The sequence below is a fragment of the Triturus cristatus genome, chromosome 3_2, assembly GCF_964204655.1.
Source record: "Triturus cristatus chromosome 3_2, aTriCri1.1, whole genome shotgun sequence".
NCBI classification, from domain to species: Eukaryota; Metazoa; Chordata; class Amphibia; order Caudata; family Salamandridae; genus Triturus; species Triturus cristatus.
Genome location: NC_140584.1, coordinates 226396978 through 226424757, shown reverse-complemented (window position 1 = coordinate 226424757; position 27780 = coordinate 226396978). Strand labels below are relative to the sequence as shown.

The following is a 27780-nucleotide window of genomic DNA, read 5'->3' as shown; positions in this document are numbered from 1 at the left end:
CAGAGGATACAGAGGGGAGTTCTAATTCTAACAACATCTGCGTAGTCTGGAGTTCCAAAGGAGTTGAGCGATCTAACATATTACGTTTTTTAGACGCATTGATTAAATATTTTACCCCAGCATGCTCCTTGCTGTTCTTTTTTTAATAGATATGGCTCACTGCATTCCTGTCTACCATCCTCCCCCCAAAACTCCCCTGTGGCCAATAGACTGAAGAATCCTCCACTTTATCAAGATTCTATTATTTCAAGTTCTAGGCAAGCTGGCAAACTTGATAAGGATAATTATCGGCACATCATATTTTTCTTTTTTTTTTAAATAATATATTGAGTTTTAACAAAATGCAACAAGTAACCAAATTCAGCACAGTCACAGATGAGTTCAATGATTGCACAATACACCTCAAATGTCCAAATACAGTTAATGGACATTGGGTAAACCTTAAAATAACAACACCGTTTCTCTCATCTACATTAGGTGATATTGCAATACCCACCCAAACCCAGCACCCCAGGTACATGGACACATAACATAAAGAGAAAAACTAAAAGACATGTTTAGTATATATTGGAATAGTTCAAAATCACGACCCTTCGTGTCCACAATTGGTGGGCGATCTAGCTGGTGTTCTTGAAGCAAGCGAGCATAGATCCATTCTAGCATTAAGTAAGTACTCAGGCACTAAGCCATGTATATCTTTATGATTGGCTGTTAATGGCTGTAGATCATCATATGATTCCCTTTGCTCATTACAATATGCCAAGTCCAATAACCATATTCTTATTTCGGTGGTCAGGTTCTGCCTAAGTGTTTAGAAACCAACAGTTTTACCAACAGTAGAGCCAGTGCCACCAATCTCTTAAGTGTTTTATTGACCTCTTGCACCCATTCCAAAAACACAATCTTACGGTGCACTTGTAAAGACTCGCCCACCATTTCAGTGAGAGTATCAATGATGCTGCTCTAATAGTTATCTTTGTATGTACGGTTACAAGCTAATTACAGGAAATCTGCTTTCTCCAACCCACACCTCAGGCAATGTAGTTCAATCCCGTCTTGTGAAGGGCTAGGTGGGTGTGATATAGTGCATGCAGGTATGGAATGTATCATTCAAATCCTACTACTCACAGTTTGCAAAGGTGTCTGAGCACAGCAATATGGCCAGTCTTTGTCTGATAGTGTGGCTTTTAACATAGTGACCCACCTACCTTTAGAGTTAAATTCACAAATAAGGGCTTCCTGTTGCATTGCTGCATACATGATTGCTAACATCCTTCATAGTACTCTCGCAATTATCTCTAATAGCCTAAATGTAGCTGTTTCCTGCGGGAAACAGGTTTTGATAGCTCTACATGTGTCTCTCAAGTGACGGTATAGAAAGATATCCAACAACGTGCTGGCTGAAAGCGCAGTGACTTTATCGATATCTATAAACATACCCTATTGATATTGGTTGCCCTAGTAAGAATATTCAGTTTATTAAACTGCGCTTTAGCCTTCAGTTTGCTAGTAAAGATCATTCTATGATAATCCACAAGGGGAATGAATGGTAAGCATATAGGCTCCGGTCCTCTTCTAAGACATCATTTGTGCCACGCTGCACCGTGCAATAGATAGTATGCATTTCTTGCACATTTGTTGGTTGGCAGAGAATAGCTAGGAAGGGGAGTCAGAGAAGCACTGTCTAGCCCTACTGCTAAATGTGCATATAAGATTATGCATGGCACACGTAAAAATCACAATGAGCATGTGCACAAGAGTAGAATAGCTCCATGTCTGGAGCAGTAAAACTGCCCTGGACATACGGCAGAGTCAATATGCCCCACTTTAGATATGGCTGTTAATTTGCCCAACACATTTGTATCAGCAGAGAGCGTAGTGAGGTAAAGAAGGTCCTTGAGGAGAGGAATATTAATATTGAGAAAATAAAAGTGCATGTGTGGTAGGATTATCATTTTACAGAGTGCAATGCAACCTGCCATGGATAACTGGAGTTTCATCCAGTGATCTATTTTCTCTTTCAATTTTATCATTGCTCTACCATTCTTTTTTAATGGTTTCTTTGTCCTTACTAATCCATATGCCTAAATATTTAATTTAATCCCCACACCACTCCAGGAGGTTCTCTGATGTGAATTTTGGTGTGTTATTTGTCAAAGGGGAAATTACTGACTTTGACCAATTTATAGTGATAACAGATAGTCTATCGAATTTGAATATTCCCTAAAATGAGATTAAGATTTGACTCAGGATCACGAATATATGAATTCATACTATTCTCATTAAGTAATAAAAGCATCAACATTGAGTGTATTACATTAAGAATATTTTATGGCACATTGCTCATAATGTTCTTGTAATTTGAAAGTCATGGATCCAACATAAGGACAAATAAGAATGGGGATAGCATACAGACTTAAAGTTTTCTATGCCCTATTTTAATACGGTCTGAGACTGCTTCACTGCTTTTAATGCATGAAGTGGGGTTAGTTAAATAGATCAAGACCCAGTGGATAAAGAATGGGGGATCCCCATATGTAGCAAGATAAAAAAAAAGGTAAGGCCATTTCACCAAGTCAAATGCCCTTGTAGCATGCAAAAACACTGCTGCAGCAGGAATCTGATGGTTAATCTGGTGTAGTAGTGCATACGTGTATGTAAATTATGCTTTGTGGATTGACCAGGCACAACACTTGCTTGGTTCGGTAGCACTCACTTGGGAAGAAGTGGAAGGACTCTGTTCAGTAGTTTCTTGGCTAGAATCTTGGACTCACAGTTAATGAGAGACAGAGATAGATATGACTCATATTTTTAGGAGTTTTGCCTGGTTTGAGTAGCATGGTGTTGTGCATTGTTGGAGGGAGGTAGTGCTTAATATGCGGTTCCTAAAGCAGTGTTTATATATGAGGGGCCAGGAGATGAACATATTCCTTATGGCAGGCCATCAGAGCCAGGTGTTTACACAATGAAAGGCATTTGATAATTATTGGTATCTCTTCCACTGCAATTGACCGGCAGAGGTTCTTGCACCTCGAATCACCCATCCAGGCTAAGGCAATGCCCTTTAGATAATATTCTAATCTCTCTGTGCCTAAGCACAATTTAGATTCATATAGGTTTGAGAATTAGGAGTGAAAGCTCCTCATGATCTCATCAGTTTCCATGTTAATGCTATCTCTGTGGCCCTGCACATTTCTAACTTCATTGGTGGGCCAGGGCTCCTTAAATAATTGGCTAAAGACTTACTCGTACTCTGACCTTCACCATATCAACATTATTCAGCATATTCTTTACCCAGAAACTGCAACTCACACAGCGCCATCTCATTATGTTAAGATATTCCACCCCCCCCCCCCCCATTATCTGCTCATATAGGGACGAATCTGAGGTAGGCTACCGAAGCCACACAAGTATGTTAATATCTTGTTCAATTGTAGTCATGTGGGTTCTTAGAAAGTGCAGCAGACCACTGATTTTTTGCAGTTTTATATAGAGCAAGCTCAACCTGAAGCAATACCTTCAGGACTGCACGAGAACATATTAATTTCTGTTTTTAGGCATAAATCATTGTTTTTAGTGGCTTCCATACTGTACCCAACCTGTGTTTTCACTTGAAATAATTCTGAATTTCTTGAGTAATCTCATCATAAAACACACTATCTTTTAGAGCATCTGGCATGAGCCTCCATAAAATGGATGGCAAAGATGATTTCAGGATGTTTATCATGAGCAGCACTGGTGCATGGTCTGAGAAAGTTCTGGCCAGATGACGTACATCTATTACCCTTGTAATTACATCCTTGGATGATACCCAGTAGTCTAATGTAGACCACAGATTATGACCCAGATGTGCCTTCATGCTGTGACACATTGTGTAACCCCAAAGGTCTAATAGATCATGTTATTCATGATGTTCCCTAACAGCAGTGGCCACTGTGTCTGCCCGCCTGGTACAGCTCCGAGATTTGTCTAGAGTATGGTTCACTGTTACAATAAGATCGTCACCCATAAAAGTATCCTTGGGGACAGTACAGTCACCATGAAACATAGACATTGGGTCCATGCGTGTTGACCAGGGTGATATGTGTATAAGCTAAGACTGCCTGCACCGTAACTTATATACCTTGCATATCTTTCACCTTCTATATGTGATGAAACTGAATCCCCCAGTTTATCAAAATGGCCAACACATTGGCATAAGTGGAATATTAAGAAGAACACTTGTGCTGGCCATTTTTTATCAATGTTTCTCTATTACTCTTATAGGTGGGTTGCCTGTAGAAATGCAAGTGACCTTTTGTGCCTTGGAGATATTTATACATTTGTATTTGTTTTGTGGAGGTTTTTGAGCCCCCTGACATTCCATGTTAGTAAGTTAAGCTTTAGTTTCTTTTAGAGAGTTTTTAGCAATACAAGAGTGCATTGACGATAGTCTGCACACTACACATGCATCATCAGTATGGATGTGACCTGTACAGACCAGGAGTAATGTCTCTATTGAGTAAGGTGTATCACTGTATGCAGTAATCCACCTGACCCAATCCACTGCCCCATCTACACCGACAACCACGAACTTGCCAGTGCATATGTCCACCCTCCTCAACCCATACTCCCAATCAACATTAACATAAACAACCAGCATGAAGCCTAACAAACAAAACATACCTAACATTATTGATGGGCTTTTACCACGTGAAGACATCCAGAGAGCCTGTGAAACCATCCCACTAGGGAGCAGGTGCCAGGGGGTATAAAGAGGGGCATGATTTTCACTTTATATGTTGGTTTGGGCTGTATCTAATGAAATTGACTTAGCACAAAATATCCTACAAACACAGTGTTAAGTATAGGAAATGCTCCAAGGTTCAGGATTTATAATTCTTTATTGTAGACAATCACAGTAAAGGAGCTGCTGGTACAAAGGGCCCAGAGAATGTAAAGTCTAGTACTGTGCATACAGATACCAGCAATATTCCAAATTAGAACATATGAAGAACCAATAGTATAACATAAAATGTTTACATCATATAAAGCCTAACAGAGAAGAAATACTATCTTAACATGTCACACATCTCTTTTCTTTTTGTAAAGGTGTGTAACAAAAAACAAAATTACACAATGTAAAACTAATTACACAACTATATGAATGAAAAATTTGAATTCATCTAAGAAAATAAATTATTCTGTGTATCTTTTAGGCAATCCGATGGTCCTGCCACTCTTCCTCAACATTGCACTCTCAGAATTCTTTAAAGTACAAACCTGCTTGTTTTCTGAAATTAATTTGTCCCCATCTCTGATTTTTTTCCATGTTACATTTTTCCACTTTGGCAATTCGGGACAAATTCCACCATTGTCCATGTGACACACGCACCGCATTACCTCTCACTTCAGTGACTCAAACAGGATCTTGAAACCTGGAGAAACCTTTTCTCTGCAACACCGGATCTTTGATTCGAACCATATCTCCTATTTTAACTCTAGACTTCTTGATTACACTGCCCTTGAATCTTGCTTCTCTCTGACATCGCAAAATACTGTGATTATCACTCAACAGCTTTGCTTTTACACAAACCTCAGAAATATCATAACTTTGGCCCATCATTCCCTCCTTCCAAACAGGGCCTAAAGAAAATACCACCTTACTTCCTCTCATAAGTTCAAAAGGTATTTCCCCTGTAACCGAATGGGGTGTGGACCTATAAACCCAAACCAACTCTCTTAAAGCAGTTTCACAATCCATCTTGAACCTTATAGCACTTTGGATACACTCTACCAATACTCTGTTGAACCTTTCAACTTTTCCATTTGCTTGAGGATGGTATAGAGGTTTAGGTAAATGTTTCACACCACATTCATCCAGGAATACTTTCTTGGCTAAAGAGGTGAACTGGACCCCATTGTCTGAGAGGAACTTCCTTTCCTGGTAAATACCTCACAGAAAATGTTAATCACAGCCTCTGTGTTTGGTATTGCCTTTCCTCGCATTTCCTACCACCTTGAAAGATGATCCACTAGCACTATAAAATACCTCATTCTGCGAGGCAAAATATGGAAAGGTCCCAAAATATCTACAGCAATTCTCTGCCACACTTTACTGGGATTGGCTGACCATATGCCTATCACTAGAGCAACATTGCGTGCAGTTTCTTACCATTCAGTTCTACATCAGTGTCCACACCTTGCCACCAGAAATAATTTCTTAGTCCATGTTTTGTGACTGTCATACCTAAATGCCCATTATGTGCAGTCTCTAGAATTTGTTAGCAGAAACATAAAGGTAGAACTGGCTTATCTCCTCTTACCAACACGTCACCTTCCAATGATAACTCATCTGATACTTTGCTGTATGGTTGTAATGAAATCTCAAGAGACTTTTCTCTCGGCCTTCCTGATTTCACCAAAGATTCCACCTTGCTTAACTCCACATCCTCATTTATTCTCTTACACCACTCAATCAAGTCAGCACAAATTACCCGGTCTTCAACTTTAGCACAAATGCACTCTTTGATTTCATCATGTACATCTTCGATACAGTCATTTTCCACAGGCAGGCGATATACAAAAACTCCTCTGACATTTCTACCACCCGCAATAGAGCTCACAATGAAGTTATATTATAACAATTTCATCGATAGTCTGGGCCAACCTAGCTGTGTTTTTTTAAATCTTAATACCAGATAAAAATATCAACCAACGGTTTGTGATTCATTCTGAAATCAAATGTTCTACCCCAAAGATAAGGTTTCAATTTTTCCACATCCCAGATACAAGCTGACATCTCTTTTTCTAATACAGAATACCTGGATGCCACATCTCTTAACCTCCTGGACGCAAACTCCACAGTAACCTCTGTACGGTTGCACATCTGTGACAAGACACCTCCCATTCCATATGCACCAGCATCCACAGTAACAAATATTTCACGACCCTCCACATATGGTTGTAATGCAAGTGCTGACAAAATACTCTGCTTGATACAATCAAAACTATGTTGACACACATCACAACATATGAATACAGATTTTTTTAAGTAGATCCTTTAAACATGCAGTCATTTTGGCAATATTTTGTATAAATGTACATAACATTTGGAAAGTCCTGAAAACGATCAGAGTTGTTCTCTGTCTGTGGGATGTGGTGCATTCACTATACCCTCAACAATACTGGGTTTAGGTTTTACACCTTCAGAATTCAAAACGTGCCCCAGATATTCTATTTCATTAATACCAAACACACATTTCTCTGCTCTGACTGTCACACCATTGTTTTTTGCAACACAGACAACACTTTCTCGACACACTTATCATGCTCCAGTATAGAATCAGCATAAATCAGAATGTCATCCTGGAATACAACCACATTTAAAATATTGTGAAATATTCTTGGCATCACTTTTTGAAAAACCGATGCCTTTAAGAGCAACATAGACTTTTCCTTTATTAGTGTTGGTTTCAAAAGTGATATTTCCCCATTTAAATCTGTTCTGCTGCCATTGAACGCAGTCGTAATTAAATCAGGAGGTAACAATTATTTGTCAATCCAGTGTTTATTGTACTTTTTGCATTAAATAATTGTGATTTTGGCACACGAATCTAAAAGTAACAGAATGTGAATCCCATCGATGAGTATAGGACTATACGGATCAGTGTATTTATTATCACAATTCTTAAAATGTAATAAGTGCAAAGAAGATCCACATCTGAAACACATTTGTATGTTTGGTCTTCGAGCAGACCCCCTCCCTCTATTAAAATTGACAAAAGGACCTTGAGTTGCAGATTGTTTGTTATAAGAAACACCTTTCCCTTGCATGTTAACCCAAGTGACTGATGTCTGTGTGTCGCTGCTTCCTATCTGTTTAGTATCTTCAAGAGAGGTTTCTATGATCTTAGCGATGTCCAACATTTCAAGTAAACAATCTTTACTAGCAAGCAACCTTTGTTGTATTTTTATTTTTAGTAACATCTCAAAACAATTTGATCTCATATTAACTGAGAAGTAGAACCCTTAAATTCACAGGACGCTACAAGCTCTTTTAAGGCTATGACATAAGAAACCATGGATTCATTGGGAGCCTGTACATGTGTGGTTAATGCCCGTCGTGACCTTTGTAAGCAATTTGCAGGCATGCTGGATATAGCTTGGCATAAGAGATTACACATTTAAGAAGCTGCGCTTTTTATTAATAGAAATTCTCTCCTTGCTTTTTGCACTACTAGCATAGAGTCAGGAAAACATTAAATGATGTAACCCTTGTTATTCAAATCATGTTTTTCCATGTGCAGTACTGAGTCCCTGTCATGGTAATTTAATAACTTGGCCATTATAGGGTGTGACAGTACCCCCAGAAAAGATCTGGGAGCCAGAACAATATGTGGGTACTCTACTACCAGGAGACGAGACAAGCTGTCTGCACTGAAGAGAGTTGTGAGCATGTTTTCCACATATATTTCCATCTTTCCTGTGTTTGACGGTTCAGAGATGCCAACAATGTGCCGGTTGTTGTGGTGGGATCTCGCTTCAATTCTTCATTATTTATATTGATCACGGCCATCACCATTTCTAAACTGGAGAATGAATCCATCTTTTGCTGTAGATCATCTTCTACATCACTTATGCATTGTTCTGTGTCAGTAATAGTCCACTGCTACTTCATTTAGATTGGAACACGTCCAATTACCTGCCCCAACCTAGCATCTTCCTGCCTCAATGTTGGAGGATTGGATGCCCCAAGAAACTCTTGCTACCCAGGTCGAGGACTTCTTTGACAACAGTGATACCTTGACCTCATCAAGGGCAATAGAATGGGAGGCTCAAAAGGTAGTAACCCGAGGATATTGCATACAGTTATTGATAGGTAGCAATAGGACCCAAGAAAAAGACCTGGCCCGAGGCAAGCATGTTTATTTTGAGACCAAGTAGCCGCCTGTCTCTGAACCGCCAGTAAGAGCTGCCATGGGTGAACTTCTCAAAGAAAAAGCTTTTTTAATTAAAACACATTGCTGCCTACATCGGGTTAAGGATACTGCTCAGTCCGATTCAAAGGCAGATAAATTGGGCCAACTCCTCATCTGGATATTTGTCTCAGAAAGAAAACATCCCCATTACTGCAGTCCCAGATGGGAGGGGGTCCTTAGTCGGACAAATCAAATCATAACTCAAGTCTTGTTAAAATTCAATTATTATTTAACCAAAGAAGGAAGGCAAATCCCCAACCCAATTCATAGATTCAAACTTCTTTTTGATCAAATGAGTGATTACTCTGCGATGGAAGGCCTCAACACTGCACTTACTCACATCTTGACACAGGAGAGTAAAACCCTTCACTGGAAGGTGATTAAAGGCCTCCGTGAGCATCCAATAGCTAACGATTGAGACAGATATAGGACAGCCTTGGAAGAGACACACAGAGATGACACTTTACCCCCATGAGTGGAAAAAATTACCAACTTAGTGAGCACTCTTGTAGTTATGATTGAAACACCTACCTACAATCCTCCTGCCAACATATCATCATGCTCTCTCTGCACAGTGTGCTGTCGCAAGGACCCGATTTGAGGCCGTCTTATGTGTCAACTGTACCGTGTTTATCCTCCAATGGATTTTATAGCCTTACTAGTGAACCATTGTGATGTTGTTCCCTTCCACTCACCACCCAACAACAAATAAGTTATGGTTTAGCTTCCCTTTCATTAGATGACCCTTCACAGCCATTTTGAAGAAGGCTTTCTCATTTCAGAAATAAGCTAAGGAGTTGTTATTTTTCTCTCTTGAGTGCTGTATTCATCTCTCTCTAATGGAAAATGTGCAATAAACGCTAAAAACATGATTCTATGAGATAGCTGAGCTATTCCTCATTTTTTGTTATATTATGTTATGCTATGTTATGCTATTGTTATGTTATCTCTACTTGTATAGTGCACCATTACACAGGAAGATATTCTGCTGCTTATTAGGTGTGAGGCTAGCCCCCAGAGGGGGTTTACTTGAAGAGCCAGTTCTTTAGCTTCTTAAAGATTCAAGAAGGAAGGAGAAGGTTTTGATGTGGAGTAGGAGGTTGCTCCATGCTTTAGAAGCAATGTATGAGAAGCCTTGACCTCTGGATTAGCTTTGATGAATGCGTGGGATGTGTGCTAGTAAACAACCATCCAAGTGCAGGTGCAGGATTGGTGGAAAGGTATGCAGCTATTCAGGTAGGCAGGGCCTGAGTTGTGAAGTGCAACAGATGACAGGATAGGTAAAATGAAACCACTTACATTGCACAGCGGCGAGTGCAAGGTAAGTGGTGTTCTTTATTTTTTTACTTAATTTTACCTATCCTGTAATTTTCATTTTTTAAGAGTGGTCACTTATCCATGGGACCCTTGCCTACTCTTAAAAAATATTTTTCAACATTCACAAAGGGGACGCCTTCCTATTTGCGAATGGCTTACCACCTCCTTTGAAGGGGTGGTAAAAGATTAATGCTTTGTGACCAGAATTCAGTCACAAAAAATTAATATATACCATTCCATTTCGGTATTGGCGAAAGTTCACCTGAAAGTAAAAGGTTATTGGAAGCCCAGTAGTGAACAATCACCCAGCAATAATGACCAGTGGTGTGGGATGGCACCAATCACAGAACAGGAAATTTAAAGAGATGAGGCAAAGGACTTATGAATCTGCAGGTAGTTTATTGAAAGATGCTGAAAGCAACCGATTTGCATTTAAGAAACCTGGGAATTGAGTATTCAACAATTGGCCAGCGAGGCAGTTTGCTCGGAGGGGCTGGAAGTAGCTAATGGCCAGTCAGGAACTGTAGACTTTCTGTTCCATCTTTAACCCCTTCCCCGCTCATGACGGAACCGCTCCGTCATGAGCCACGGTTGCCGTGTGCTCATGACGGAACGGTTCCGTCATGCCACAACCGTTGGCGGCCGCTCCGCCCACGCGGCGCTGTTTCCCCGCCTGTGCGGGGGGACAACGCAACTGGGCGGAGTCATGACGGAACCGTTGCGTCATGAGCACAGCTCAACCGTGGCTCATGACGGAGCGGCTCCGTCATGAGCACAGCGCCACCGCGCTGCCCCCCCGCACCCTCCAGCGCCGCGGAGGAATTCCCGCCGCGGCGAAGGGGTTAAGAAAGGCAATGTGCAAATACACTCACAAGAGTTATTAGTAAACAGTACATCGTGTTTACCAGAGGAAAAGGCATCAAAAGAGCATACTTTCCCCAAATAAAAACCATAAATTAGCAATTACAAAATTAACTTGTCAGTGATTAAATACATCAAAGTATACAGATCGGCTTACAATTAGAAGCTGCACATTGAGTTGCATCTACAGTCTAATAAAGCACAGTGTGATGTCAATTGATTAATATCTAATTTGAGAACAAACAGAAGAATTCAACTTTTCAGGAAATGCTAAATTCCTTGATCAAGAGCTCATCCCAGGAAATAGAAATTATGAAAAACGCATGAAACTCATTGGCTTAAGGAGACTGACGATAAGCCACTCTTTCTGGGAATGTATGGTGCAAGTCTTATAGACATGGAAAAGGATGGGATTGGTAGAAAAGTAAACACACCAATAAACAACAGCCTTATTTTCCCAATTATCGACTGGTGAGGTATTATTTTGTAGGACTGAATGGGGTTTCCACCTCTGAACATGAATTAGATTGTCTGCTCCACTGGTTGTACCCTGTTCGCCACCCGACAATAAATCACGATGTCTAACTTTTCACGCCCGAAAGAGATCTAAAGCACCTTTGCATCTCCAAGCATCCAATACATGCCTTCGCTAATTACTTAGTAGATAAATAGTGCACGTATGTTTATTCTTTTCCTTAGTTGTATCTCTGTACCACCATACGTATTTGTTTGCAGCAACCACCATGCGTGCTTCAAAATAATGCATACAGTAGCCTGTTCAGTAACTGAATGCAGCTGTTGTTTTATTGCCTGTTGTGAATAAACATTTAGTAATTTTGTTTTCTTATATGTCTGCACAGGTGAACAAATGTGGCACGCAAGCACCTGTCTGGCTGTCACTTAAAGATGATTTCCTTCCTCTTCCTGGTGATTTAAAGCAGCTGACGGCCTGTGCCACCTGGCAATTCTCCCTTTCGAGCAGCAAAGACTGTTGTTTATTCCGAATGCCCGTGTCGGTGCGAAACTGTGGAGACTTCTTTGTTTACCATCTACAGCCTGCGCATGGATGCACGGGATACTGTGCTGAGGGTGAGATATGCCAAATGCGAAGTCGCAATTAAGAAAAGAAAGAAAAGTTTGGGATTTAGTTTGGCTGCAAGCCTAAAAATGGCAAGAGCCTTTCTTCGTTCATGCAACAACTTTAAGCACTTTGGAGCTGAGGGGAATGTTAAATTGCCTTTGCCAATCTCATCAGACAGCTCACAGTGCCATCTGCGTTCAATATCCGCATCTCGCACTCCTTTCAGTCAACAGCCTCTCTAGGACACGTTGCCATCTGATGCTCCTTCTGTAGTCTGCGTTTCATGTTCTTTGCATTCGCAATTTACCTAGGGTTTAGATGACTGAGAAATGTTGCTTGGAAGTGAGGAACTGTAGGCACATTTGTCTGTGCCGGATTTTAAGTTATGTCTACTTTTCTTTAATTCTGTTAAACATCGTTTTGTACTAGTGCCATCTTTAATTAGAAGTTAGCAGTCTGTAGAACAGGCCATTATCGTGATTTGCTATTTCTTTGACGCCATCACTAGAATTACCATATCTTTAATCATCTGTTTTTACCAAAGTTGTCCATCCGTATTCTTTTATATTCTAAAATAAGCTTTGTGTCTCTCATTTAAAGGTTACCTTTCATTACGTAGCGTATTTAAAACCGTTTTGTCAGGCTGTTGAACATTGTATCGTAAATGATATCAGCAGAGATTAAGATGTATGCCAATATGGCATACTTTTCCTTTTGCTTCAGCACATTTCCTAAAGTATTGCATAATATTTCACAACTAGGACGAAGGAATGGAGAGAGGGGCGGGTGGGCAATGAGGTCAACAAAAAGGCAGGGAGAGAGAGTGGGAGCACAATAGAGAAAAATAGATAGAGAAGGGGGGAAGGAAGCGTGTTATAAAGTGAGTAATATGGAGGAAGAAAAAAGGGAAATATTTAGAAAAAGTGACAGGAGAGAGAATGGGAATTCAAGAAAGAACCAAAGGAAAACAGAGAGAGCAACAGAACTGTAGATAAAGAACTAGAGGCAGAGAAAGATGGATATAGGTGGGACAACAAAGAGAGTAATATGGAGTAAGATAGAGCTATAGTGTATTCTGTGTGTGTGTGTGTGCACTTGTGTGCGTGTGTTTGCATGTGTATGTGTGTGTGCGAGAGGGAGATGTTAAAAGAGACTGAGTGTGAAAAAAGAAGGAAAGATGCGGGGACAAACACAGACCACATAAGATAAAGACACATAGAAGAGAGTTGGTGAGAAACCGGGTTAGAGTGAGAAATAATGAGATAGAGCCAAGAGACAGAGAGTTAGAAAGAGAAAGTAATTCTGTCAAAGGAAGTGTGAGAAATAGTGAGTGTGAAGAAGGTTTAGCGGAGGAGAGCTAGAGACAAGAAGTGACTCAGAAAGAAAGCAACAGAGAAAATCTATCTATCTATCTATCTATCTATCTATCTATCTATCTATCTATCTATCTATCTATCTATCTATCTATCTATCTATCTATCTATCTATCTATCTAGCCATGCACTGCTTATGACCTCAAATATTACATCACTCATGACATGGTCAGTGATATCACTGAAGACATCACTGATTACATCCCTAATGACATCACTGATGACATCATCCACAGAACCACTCACACACCCACTCACACACCCATACAACTAACCACCCATGCCCACAAAAACACTCACATATCTACTCACAGACCCATACAACCACTCACACATCCACTTACAGAACCATACATTCAGTCACACACCCACTCACACACCCACACAACCACTCACACACCCCTCACACACCCAGAAGATCACTTACACACCCATTCACAGACCCATACAGCCATTCACAACCCCACTGATAGAAATATACAGCTGCTCACACACCCACTGATAGATCTTTACAGCCACTCACACACCAACTTACACACACATACAGCCACTCAGACACCTACTCACACACACATAGAACCACTCAGGCAGCCACTCAGATGACATATGCTAGAAATACCACTGCTGCCACCGTAACTCTTACTGTACCATTGGGGGACTGTAAGCCCCAGAAGTCATCACACCCAGGAGGGAGGGGCCACCGGCGTGCTTTTAAGCACCACCATACACCCGCGGCACAGGACGCTGCTACTGCCGCCACTGTAACCCTTGCTGTACCGTTGGGGGACTACAGGCCACATAATTCATCACTCCCAGGAGGGAGGGTCCACCAATGTGCTTTTAAGCACCACCATAAACCGTGGCACGGGACTCGCTCAATATTTGACACTGACATTTTCCATTGACACTGATTATCTGTTATTGCTCAAGTCTTTTGGTCCCTCTTTGGCAAATCTAGCCATTCGTTCATAACAGCTTCCTTAGGATCCTGCACCTGCTGCTGGGGGAGACTTACCTAGGCATTTATTGTTTTGTGTTTTCTGGAAAGTATTCTCCTTGCCTTCCCTTTATTACTAGTTTATTCCATGGGCTGGGTCAAAGCCCCCAAGCTGTGCAAATTTTCTGTTGGGTTGGGCGCTCCCACTACTGCCACCCTGCTTTAGCACTTTTTCACATCGTGTTGGAAAGGTTTAGACCACTGCTGTTTTCAATCTACTTTTGGCTGTATCCTTTGAGGCCTTAGGGATGGGGAAGAGAAAAGCTACGGAGGGTACTGGAGGTGGGCAAGCCGGGAAGGGGAAAAAGTTCAGGAAATCTCCCAAAAATCCAGGCAGCAATTGATTCTTAGATCGCATTGACAGCCTGTTAAGCCAATGCGAAGGCATTTTAGACATTGAACCAGCCACCTCTTTATGCACACCTGCTGGCCAATCCTACTCCATGTACCACTGGCCCCAGCGGCTTACCAGCCATCCCAGCCATGTTTAAGGGATCACTTTCCAAGGGGACCCCTTTAAACAATCAGAAGGGCACATCCCAAACTGTGAAGGTCCACCTACCTCCCCTAATCCCCCTTGCCGTTCAACATCACAGCCAGAACCCGCCATTCTATATACCAACAGGTTCACTCCACTTCCAGACCTGTCCGATGATCTTAGGGATGACACTCCCCAACATCTCCCTGAAATTCCTGATTAGACCACACCCGTTTCCTACATAGACCCTCAGAATCTGAGCACTCATCAGCTCATTAATGATCTCAGGACTGAAGTAGGGATCATGAGATCAATGATTGATGGTCTCACAATGTTAGACAAACTACTACTGCAGAATGGCCCACCGCTTGCCGAACCCACCCTGGGAGCAGGCACTCAACGACTCGTAACTACCCCATGTCACATTGGCCAATCATATACGAAAGGGACTCCCCTCATCATGGGTCCCCCCAGCTACACCCTGTCACCATCCCATGTACACAAACACAACCTGAACTCGCTGCCAATCGAGTCAACTATCCTCCTAAACCAATGGATATGCACGGTCACCCCAATCACCTTGGGATCAGTAATACTAACCCGCACCAGGGACAATCACTGTTATACCATGGTGGGAACCATCCAACACCACCAGTCATCCCATGCCTGCCACCCACCTGGAAAATCTTTATGGTTAATGTTCTAAAACTTGGTAGAAGAATGGGGTACGAGGGGGTAGACTCCTTGATCAACAAAGTGATCCACTGGATACGTCACGTCACGGGATGCCGTTCTGTGATCCGTGATGACATCATAAGGGCTCAAAGATGCACCATTCCTGCCCAAACTTTTGATTTCATCGAACTTACATTCAAAGGGATAGATCTGGCAGAAAATCTCTTTGCCCTAGAATACCAAACTTGCTCCCCCGATGCCTCCTTAATCCAGTTTAAACTCTATACCCCAGAAACAGAGCAAGCCCATCCCACCTCTACCCCTGGGCGGAACACTTAGAGGTTCCCACTTAGAATCTAATGATTGACTCTCGAGGGAAGAACACCAGCATTCCTGGCCATGCTGTAAACCCTCCGTCCATGCAGATAACCGCCCAAGCGCTGAGGTCGTACAGAAGTTGCTTTATACAAGGGAGGATGGACTTCTGTTAGAAGTAGATGTGAGTAGCGCCTCAGCCAATCTCAGCGGGTTGGTTTCCAGTATGAACCACAACTCCTAAGCACCAACCCAGGCTCCCATTAACCATTGCTCTTTCAACCTAAATGCTGCATTGTCCCTTAACCTTGATACCTACTGACAGCTTAGGGTAATATCCTTGAATGTGGCTGGGCTAAACAGCAAAATGTCACTCCCTCACTGGAATGATCTAATCGACGGATATGGCACTTGTATTTTTTAGGAGAGCTGGAGTCTGGTCCCCCTGTTTAAATCTGGTTATGCATGCTACTGTTCACCCGCAACCACAGTAGGGAGAGGGTGTCCGGCGGGGGGGTTGATCATCTGTGTGGGCATTGCTTTGGGATTCCAGAGCACCCTCCACCCAAGCCCTAGTGCAGATATCCTGGGGATTCGTATCAAGGGACCCATGTGGGGAGATCCTATTGATTTTTTCAACCTCTATGTGAGGGGGACCAAATGGGGTAGATTTTGCCCATTCTCACCCAATTGGAAGAGAGCCTAGCCAGATTTCCAACTCAATCAAGATTAATAGTAGCAGGTGACTTCAATAGCACTTTCAAGCCTCTCGATAAAGAAGACCTAACAGATTCTGAGGACGACAACCTCAAATTGTCTGTCTCCTCCCTTGACCTCCCCCCAGTCAAAAAATGGACACATATGGCACTCCAACGTAATGACCTTAACGCCGAGTACAGCTTGAGGGCTGTAAACGGAAGAACCCCTTCGGACAGGCGGAATGCTAATGCATACAATAGGGGTAATTGCGCATCCCGAATCAACTATATCCTCCTTGATGTGAAGCTCTGGAGAGATCTGGGTGATATGAGTGTGGGTGTAACAACAGACAACAACCACAATCCCCTCTGCCTCAGAATGAATGTGGGTAGCTTTCTATCACTCTAAGAGCAACGAGCCCCCAACTTACACCAGGGAGATCTATCGGTCTAACAACAGGTGAGCGCTCAAAGGGCAAAAGGTAGTTCTGCAAGACAATAAGATCAAGGGCATACAGCATGATCTGACAATAGGCATCCTCGAGCTTCAGTCTCTGACCAAAAGTAAAAATGTAGTGGCTGATGCAGTCACAGCCCACTCTCAACCTTTGACCGACTTAGTTCCTATTTTTAGCCTAGCATCCCACCAGGAGGAGTGTACTTGTGGCACACAAAGGATTGCCAAGCGAGCACTCGATATTCGCTTCAGCCTTTAAAGTTAAGAACTGCTCCCATTATTAAAGCTTCTAGGAAGCACAACAAGGCAATTTTGCGCTCTGCAAAAAGGGCATGGAATGAATCCTACTGGCAGCAACTTAAAGAAGCAAGTGCAGAGAAGGGCACTGTTAGATCCGGGATCCCTGGTTGGCTGAGGTAGGTACCTTAGGCCAAATAGGGACCCTTGTATCCACATCAGGGAAAGGAAGAACACCTTCTCAGATAGCCCCCACTCACCCCCTTGGTAGCTTGGCATGAGCAAGCAGGCTTATCTTCAAGGCGAATGTGTAAAGTATTTGCAACCATGCTCACAGCAACCCAATGATGACACCACAAATGGCCACCACACAAGTTTCATGAAAACGAGTATAAATTTATATTAAAAGATATACGATAAGACAACACAATATAAATCCAACATATGCGTATTTGTAATATTCCTCCTGGCCGGTTGTTAGGCCAGCCAGCCCTTGTAAGTTCTGGTGATATTAATGAGCACTTCTAAACGTTCCACTGTAGTCCTAATTGAATGTTATGCAGTTTGTAATGCTAGAATCAGAATCTTTGCAGTATAAAAATAATGCAATGCGTAATGCAACAATCAGGTACTTCATTATGCAGAAATAATGCAATCCGTAATACACTAATTAGGTAGTTCATTATGCAGGAATAATACAATGCGTAATACGCTAATCAGGCAGTTTCTTGTGCAGGAATAATGCAATGCGTAACACTAATCAGGTAGTTCGTTATGCAGAAATGATGCTATGTGTAATATGACAATCAGGTACTTCGTTATGCAGAAATAATGCAATGCGTAATACACTCCAGCACTGATCACGGTGCCTTAGGCGGTCTCTCCGCTACTCCTGCTGACCCGCAGTCAGCCTCTGGCAACAGTTGCCCCCAACACGGGTATGGTGTAACAAAAAGTGCAGCTCTGCACTACGGCCCCGGTACTGCCACAACCGTGGCAAGTACGGGCCTCTATACGAGCTGAAGCAGAGACTCGCACTGCCGGAATGAGAGCGGCTGAGAGCGTCTCCCTCTGAGCCCGCACCCCGCCCCAGGCATCAAAACACGTTACTTGAGGGGTGCGACCTCATTCTCCTCTCCTCTTCCAGCGACTTGGGCTTCCGATGCAATCTTTGTGAATTCTGGGCAGTGGGACTCGGGCCCTCCCTCGACGAGGTTGGCTCGAGGTCCCGTTCTGGCAACTGCGGGCTTGGGCGACAGCTCAGCTCCTCCGGGGCTGCCATGCCGGCTGCTACTGCTATGAAGATCTCAGGCTGCCAGAGGGCACATGCACACAGCATCGCTGAGACTCACTTGGACTCCGGAGGCACGATAACAAGGCAATCTTCACAAGGGTCTCAGGCTGCACAAAGCACACGCACATAGCGTCGCTGAGACTCACTTGGACTCTGGGTGCACGATAAAAAGGCAATCCTCATGAAGGTCTCAGGCTCCAAAAAGCACACGCACACAGTGTCGCTGAGACTCACTTGGACTCCGGTGCACACGGTCACAGGACAATCCTCACGAGAGCTCAGGCTGCAAAAAGTACACACACACAGCGTCTCTGAGACTCACTTGGACTCCAGGTGACCACGATCACAGGGCACTCCTTACGAGGGTCCCAGCCTGCAAAAAGCACACGCACACAGCATCTCTGAGACTCTCCTGGAAACTTTTGTGTTCCTGAGTTTCTGCAACAGGGAGCCAGCTCACCTCGGGCCCATGGAGATAAGTTACTTTAGGACACAGCACAGCAAAGTCCTTTCAAGCAGAGGGACACAGCACACAGCAAAGTCCCTTTAGCCTCTCCTTGGTTAAAACAGCAAACTGCAGGCCAGCCCCAGAATACACAGCAAGGGTCAGTCCTTTCCTACTGTCTCTTCAGTTCTTTCTTCCTTGGCAACAGTTCCTCTTAACCACAAAGTAGCTTCAGTCTTGTTCAATCTTGATCAATCCATTTTTCCAAAGTTCAGGGGCTTCAGCTCTCATAGTTATACCCCTAAATGTCTTTGAAGTCTTTGTGTGAAGGGGGCACTGACCCCTGTTCAAACCAGTTCTGGGTGCCTCCTTGCCAGTGACACCTTCTTCCTTTGATTAGTGGTGGTCTGGATTGTCAATCACGCAGCAGGAGATGGGACAATTGTTTTATAGCAGCAACCCAGGTCTCTTCACCTATAGGGGCTACTGCTCCCCCTACACTCCAGATGCAGGTCAGCCTGTTGCTGTCTCACCTCCTGCCCTGGGTCATGACATTCCCCAGATCCTATCACTTTCAAATCCAGACAGTCAATCCACAACCAGGCATTGACACAGAGAATTGTTAGAGCACAAAAACCCAGCCACTTCTAAAAGAGTGACTTCTAAACACACAATCCAAAAAACAACTTCATAAAAAGATGTGTTATTACATTGTGAGTTCAGGCACACTAAACTTCACCTCTCCATCTTAAGCCTTTGGGAAGATAGGCTGGAAAACATATTACACAGGCTCCCCATTCTATCCTATGGCAAGATGGCCTTTTAACAGTGAAAAATGAAATGTAGATTATTTCACTGTCAGGACATGGTACACACCCTAGTACATGTCCTACCTTTCATATGCACTGCACCTTGCCCAGGTAGCACCCTGGGCAGGGGGGGGCATAGTGATGTCTGATGTGCATAGAGAGGGAAGGGTAAGGTCTGGCAAGTGGGTGCCCTTGTCAGAACAACATGGCAGTTTAACAAACTGCCCGCAGGCCCTGCAGTGGCAGGCCTGAGTTCTCTCTTTTAAGGCTACTTGTGTGGGTGGCACAATTGGTGCTGCAGGCCCACTAGTAGCAGTTGCATTACCTCCCTGGCACACATATTGCACTTTAGTAGGGACTCTAAGTATAATATGTGATAATTATGTACTGTAAAGCGCTCTGATACCCCCGTGGGTCATGTTCGCGCTATATAAAACTTTTTAAATAAAATAAAATAAAATAGGGCAAACATACCAATCATGGACAACCAATTACCATTATACTTTATACAGAGAACACTTGCACATTGACACTAATCAGCAGTGGCAAAGTGCCCAAAGCATCTAAGTTGGCAACACCATGTAAGATAAAAGGTCTAGGGGGAAAGCAAAAAGTTTAGGGAAATTTAGCCAAAAAGGGCCAAGTCCAACACAACCCGCTCCCAGCCAAAAGCCAGGGTAGACCAATCAACTACCTTGATGGACTTCCCTGCTTGGGGCGATAGAACATGGACGCAGGCCCGCTACAGCAGGGACACCCTCCTGTTTTATGCCTTCCTGACCCCACGGGATTCTCTTGGTCACTACTCCCTGGGACAATTATGCCACTTTCTGGGTACTTCCAGGCAGTTGGGGCCTCTCTAGGGGTGCTGGTCCTTTGCCAACCCCCGCCTAGAGCAGTATCCCTGGAAGACCTATCAGTCAGGATACTGTTCCGAGTTATCCTGCCCTCCAGGTTAGAAGTGGGTTTACCCTGGTCACTCCTAGGGGACCTAGCCCTACTGGCTGGACACGGTCCCACTGGTTTTACCACAGGGGACACCTTCCTCCCTTAACCTTCCATTTAGATTTCTGTGCCTGCCATCTAGGAATGGCACCCACAAACTTCAGGACCGCGGGAGCTCTGGTGACAGATGCCCCACGCACTCCTGATGCTAGGTGTTCTTCCTCACACAGCTAGCAAGTAGGAGCTAGGCTTCCAACCTGGTGCTCCTCTAAGGAACCCTCCGGTCTCTGGAGTGGGGTGGGTAACCCATAGGTATGCTGCTTACACTCCCTCCCTCTCCTTTGAGACAGGGTGTTAACCCACATGCCCCCCCCAGTACTCTGGGACCTAACAGTTATACTTCGCCTCTCTTCCTGCTCTAGGGCCTTTTCAGTCCCTTGGACCCATGACCAGAGGTCCGGCTCTTGTGCCAGCTACCGAGAATCAAAGAGCTCGCATCCTAACACGGGTTGGCTCAACCCTGCAAAATAATTACTGAGCCTAGGCTCCCGAGGGATAAAGTTGAGCAACCCCTTTAAATCATTTGCCATGCTCACCAACATCCAATCATTCAGTGCACACTTGTACTCATCCACACTTGGCACTGGCTGTACGCTGCCACCATTTGAACCAGACTCTGCCTGTTTAACCTTCATTTCCAGTTCCCTCATGCCTAACTCATGAGCTAAGAGAATCTTTTTCTATTCCAAGGCGAGAGCATTCCTGCTCTCCTCTGCTCGCTTTTCACTTTCAATGAGCAGCTTCTTCTCTTCTGCTTGAGTTTTAAGTTTTAAAACCTCCAACTCATGCTCTCTGTCCCTTTGGTTTTCCTCCAGCTTCTCTGGTGAAAAACTACTCCCTGAATGGCTACTACCAGCCCCTGAGGCTGTTCCCTCCACTGGCAAATCCTGTGAACCAAATCCATTCCCTAGGTCATCCTCATCCACCTCAACATCACCCATCTCCTGAGCCTCTTTGGCTTCCCACCAGGCCTTCAAGGCCATTTGCAGCTCCTCCTTCTTGGGGCTACATTTCATGGGACATCCCAAAGTTCTGCAGAATTGCCTCAATTGATCAACTTTGTAGGTAAGCAATGCCTCAATGTCAAACACTAATTCTGTAGCCTCACTGGCTACTTGACTCCTCTGAGACATGATGTGTGGCTTAAAGGTCGCTCAAAAATAGAACCAGCAAATCAAGAACACAATATGTGGTTGTGAATTACCATTATACTTTATACAGGGAGCACTTGCACATTGACACTGATCAGCAGTGACAAAGTGCCCAAAGCATCTAAGTTGGCAACACCATGTAAGATATAAGGTCTAGGGGGAAAGCAAAAAGTTTAGGGAACTTTAGCCAAAAAGGGCCAAGTCCAACACAACCCCCTCCCAGCCAAAAGCCAGAGTAGACCAATCAACTACCTTGATGGACATCCCTGCTTGGGATGATAGAACACGGACACAGGCCTGCTACTGCAGGGACACCCTCCTGTTTTATGCCTTCCTGACCCCACGGGATTCTCTTGGTCACTACTCCCTGGGACAACTATGCCACTTAATGGGTACTTTCAGGCAGTTGGGGCCTCTCTAGGGGTGCTGGTCCCTTGCCAACCCCCACCTAGAGCAGTATCCCTGGAAGACCTATCAGTCAGGATACTGTTCCCAGTTATCCTGCCCTTCAGGTTAGAAGTGGGTTTATCCTGATCACTCCTAGGGGACCTAGCCCTCCTGGCTGGACAAGGTCCCACTGGTTTTCCCACAGGGGACACCTTCCTCCCTTAACCTTCCATTTAGATTTCTGTGCCTGCCATCTAAAAATGACACCCACAAACTTCAGGACCGCAGGAGCTCTGGTGACAGATGCCCCACGCACTCCTGACTCAAGGTGTTCTTCCTTGCACAGCTAGCATGTAGGCGCTAGGCCTCCAACCTGCTGCTCCTCTAAGGAACCCTCCAGTCTCTGGGGTGGGGTGGGTAACCCATGGGTATGCTGCTTACACTCCCTCCCTCTCCTTTGAGACAGGGTGTTAACCCGCATGCCCCCCACTCCTCTGGGACCTAACAGTTATACTTTGCCTCTCTTCCCACTCTAGGGCCTTTTCAGTCCCTTGGACCCATGACCAGAGGTCCGGCTCTTGTGCCAGCCACCGAGAATCAAAGAGCTTGCATTCTAACACGGGTTGGCTCAACCCTGGAAAATAATTACTGAGCCTAGGCTCCCGAGGGGTAAAGTTGAGCAACCCCTTCAAATCGTTTGCCATGCTCACCAACATCCAATCATTCAGTGCACGCTTGTACTCATCCACACTTGGCACTGGCTGTACGCTGCCACCATTTGAACTAGAGTCTGCCTGTTTAACCTTCATTTCCAGGTCCCTCATGCTTAACTCATGAGCTAAGGGAATCTTTTTCTATTTCAATGTGAGAGCGTTCCTGCTCTCCTCGCTTTTCACTTTCAATGAGCAGCTTCTTCTCTTCTGCTTGAGTTTTAAGTTTTAAAACCTCCAACTTATGCTCTCTGACCCTTTGGTTGTCCTTCAGCTTCTCTGGTGAAAAACTACTCCCCGAATGGCTACTACCAGCCCCTGAGTCTGGTCCCTCCACTGGCAAATCCTGTGGACCAAATCCATTCCTTGGGTCATCCTCATCCACCTCAACATCACCCGTCTCCTGAGCCTCTTTGGCTTCCCACCAGGCCTTCAAGGCCATTTGCAGCTCCTCCTTCTTGGGGCTACATTTCATGGGACATCCCAAATCTCTGCAGAATTGCCTCAATTGATCAACTTTGTAGGTAAGCAATGCCTCAATGTCGAACACTAAATTCTGTAGCCTCACTGGCTACTTGACTCCTCTGAGACATGATGTGTGGCTTAAAGGTCGCTCAAAAATAGAACCAGCAAATCAAGAACACAATATGTGGTTGTGACGTGGTCTGCGCTAAACGTGTGATGTACACCAATCACCGTGAGTGAACTTGCAAATACACGTTCAAATCCCAACCGTTGACCACCAAATGTTAGACCCGGGATCCCTGGTTGGCTGAGGTAGGTACCTTAGATCAAATAGGGACCCTTGTTTCCACGTCAGGGAAAGGAAGGACACCTTCTCAGATAGCCCCAGCTCACCCCATTGGTAGCATGGCACGAGCAGCTAGGCTTATCTTCATGGCAAATGTGTAAAGTATTTGCAACCATGCTCACAGCAACCCAATGATGACACCACAAATGGACTCCACATGAGTTTCATAAAAACGAGTATAAATTTATATAAAAAGATATACGATAAGACCACACAATATAGATCCAACATATGCGTATTGGTAATATTCCTCCTGGCTGGTTGTTAGGCCAGCCAGCCCTTGTAAGTTCTGGCGATAATAATGAGCACTTCTAAATGTTCCACTGTAGTCCTAATTGAATTTTATGCAGTTCGTAATGCTAGAATCAGACACTTTGCAACGTAAAAATAATGCAATGCATAACGCAACAATCAGGCACTTTGCAATGTAAGAATAATGCAATGCTTAACGCACCAATCAGGTACTTCATTATGCAGAAATAATGCAATGCGTAATACAATAATTAGATAGTTTGTTATGCAGGAATAATGCAATGCGTAATACGCTAATCAGGTAGTTCGTTATGTAGGAATAATGCAATGCGTAATGCACTAATCAGGTAGTTCGTTATGCAGAAATGATGCTATGTGTAGTACGACAATCAGATACCTCGTTATGCAGAAATAATGCAGAGGCTCGTGCTGCCACAATGCGAGAGGCCGAGAGCGTCTCCCTCTGAGCCCGCACCCCGTTCCAGGCATCGACACATGTTACCTGGGGTCTGCGACCTCACTCTCCTCTCCCAGAGACTTGGGCCTCCGATGCAATCATTGTGAATTCTGAGCAGTGGGACTCTGTGGTAAATAAAATATTACGCTCTCAGAATTTTTAGTATATAAATAAGATCATGCATAAAGCAAGAGGCTGAGTCTGTGGTATCAGGTTCATAAAGGGCTTTATTCCAATAACTCGAGTCAAAGGGAGAATATTACCATCACCACAAAGGATCTGGAAAGGGACTCAAAAGTATTCTCAATATTCTCAAAACATTATTCACAGAGTACAGTATATATACATCTCTCAATTGTACGTAAGCAAAAGAGCAAGAGAGAATGAGATAAGAGCATGTGGGCGTGTAAGTAGGCGTGAAGGTGGGCGTCCATGTGGGCGTCCACTTGATGATAATGGGTAATTTGTCATGTGTGGGTGGATACCTGGAGGGGGTTGCGTGATCTGCTGGAATTGTACTGGAACTTTGCCTTACTTGTGCTCAGCTCGAGCATGACGTGTAACTGACGTGGGGAGGGTTGCTATGCAACCGGACAAGTCTGGAAGTGAGGCCTTCAGTGAGTGAGGCCTTCAGTGTCAGGACGACCAGCACATCTTGTATTATCTGATATCCGATGTCTGGAGCAGGGACTGATTTGTGACATAGGTTGCTCATCACCAAGAGCCGATGTGGCATCTATTTCTTCATTTACTTCATTTACTGCAGAGGCCTTACATGGGGGCTATGGGCTTTTTACTGACGTGAGCTTTGCAATCTCACAAAGAGAGACAGTAAGGCTGGGCTCCCTCCTTGCAGATGGGTCGCGTTCATTCCTCCTTCACCAGGCAAGAATGCGGCTCTGTAGGAGTAAGCAGATAACCGTGCTCAATACTGTCTCGGTACCTTGTGACAGGGCCCCTTTGGCTGAGGCCCAAGTGTGCGAGGCCAAGGATACGTAGCTGCAGCTTTCAGAGCGTTCTGAGGCATGAAACCTCTTTTCAGCTCTGGCTGAGCCATAAACATGGGCTTCATGAAAATGCAGGAAAACATGATGAAAAACGTGTAGGCCTCAATACAGATTTGTCGTTTCTCTCATGGGAGACTGGATGATGGCAGGCCACGTTATAGCATAAGCATCATGATAGAAAGGCCATGGAGGGGAAATACATAGGTTACATGTATGTGCACATAAGCGTTGGGGGGGGCACATGGGGACACATAGGCCTCATAGATTTTTATTTTCCTCATTCCCTCCTTGTACCCTAGTGAACCCCCTATGTAACGTCTATTTTCATGAGACAGTCGATCTGTTCTTGCAGCATTATTTTTCCATTTTCAATGCTTTGTAAATAGGGATGTGGAACACATGCAGTAGCACACAGGCCACAAATGGCCGGGCCACACTGCAGACATAGGCAACAACTGAATATCATTAATAGTATCAACCCACAGACGGTCAACACTTTCCATCCCCAAGCCGATATTAATCCCCAGAGCCAACCGGACCATGTCCACGTGCCTGGGTCTTGATGTATGTTTTGGGCAATCTTGTGGAGCCTTGTTATTGCTTTGTATTCTTTGGCATCACCGTTGATGGATGTCATTAAGGCAAACCATGCTCCGCAAGAACCATTATGGGAGAACGGAAAAGGAAAAAGAGGCAACACTCCCTTTACCTTCTGATACGGGGGAAATCGGCCACAGACCCAGCAGTCTGTAGCATTGCTAGTCTGATGTGAATGGTGCAGCATCTGAATAAAGGTATTGTTGCGTAAGGCAAGTCGATATGATAGCTCATGGGATGGCAGATCACTAAATGTGTGCTTTATGGTATCATTAGTGGAGGAGTATAAGAGTGAGGCAATAGGAGGAAAAATAGCATGTAGTATTAAGCTGATACATATTATCGTGATGCACAGAAGAGATAGAAAAATTACAGTCACTATACATCTACCACGTAATATTTTACAGTGTTTGCTTTTTATCTTGCTCTTTTTATCAATGTTATTGTCCAAGATCTTATGCAAGCCAGAATACATGTTCAACCGCTTCACCACCTAGTGGACTTAATTGATCAAACGGGTTCTGACTTTTTAGATCTAAGTTTAGCTTTGTGGAAACTGCTGGGGAGTCTCCTCTTAGAAAATGGTGTTCAAAGTCTGAAAAAGGTATTTTCCTTTGTAAAAGAGTGGTGAAGGTGCAACCATCCTTTCCGCCCTTTGACTTTAACGGCCGTCCCCGTGGTCCAGAGCACTGACTTTGGCGCCTTCCATCCAGGAGCGATGGAGTATTCTTTGACCTGGGTGTTGTCAGGGAAGGCGGCAGCAATCTGCGAACAACAAGAGAGTAATGCAGACATCAAGGAAGCCAGGTAATCTGTCAGCATGTTACTATCAACATCAGTAATCTTTTAGGCATTGGAGTGCCCCACATATTTGGTAATCTACCAAAGACCACTTCATAGGGAGATAAGCCTGTTCTAGAATGGGCTACCATTCGCATGTAAAAGAGGGCAACCGGCAGGGCTACCATCCAATCTACACCTTTGTCTGCGCAAATTTTTAATGTCCGATTATGTCTTTCTACAAGGCCTGCTGCTTCAGGATGTCGCACACAATGGAATTTCCAGGTATACCCTAACAGAAGGGACACCTGCTTCATTAGTACCAGGACATATTTGTAACCTCTACATCTGTTTATTTGGATATAATCCATTTGGAGCACTTCAAAAGGGTGGTCAGGTGGATGGAATCCACCTTGTTCCATCGGAATGCCTTTACCTGGATTGAATTGGCAACAGATCATACATGTTCTGACCTTTTGTTTCGCTGCTGCACGCAGGTGCTTGTTGAACCATATATTCTGTAAGCTATCTATCATTGCTTTCTCTCCTAAGTGTGCAGGACTATGTGCGGTATTTATAATCACTTGTACCATCGAATCAGGAAGAAACCATGTGGATTTGCCCTT

The 27780-nt window shown here is 44.0% G+C and overlaps 1 protein-coding gene across 1 annotated transcript in view; it reads left to right on the top strand.

Moving 5' to 3' along the window:
• The window catches only part of LOC146857060 (von Willebrand factor D and EGF domain-containing protein-like), a 1714722-nt gene that overhangs the window by 294743 nt on the left and 1392199 nt on the right, over positions 1 to 27780 (top strand). The window contains 1 exon segment of the mRNA XM_085647013.1: positions 11999 to 12227. Coding sequence (XP_085503139.1) covers positions 11999 to 12227 — 229 coding nt within the window.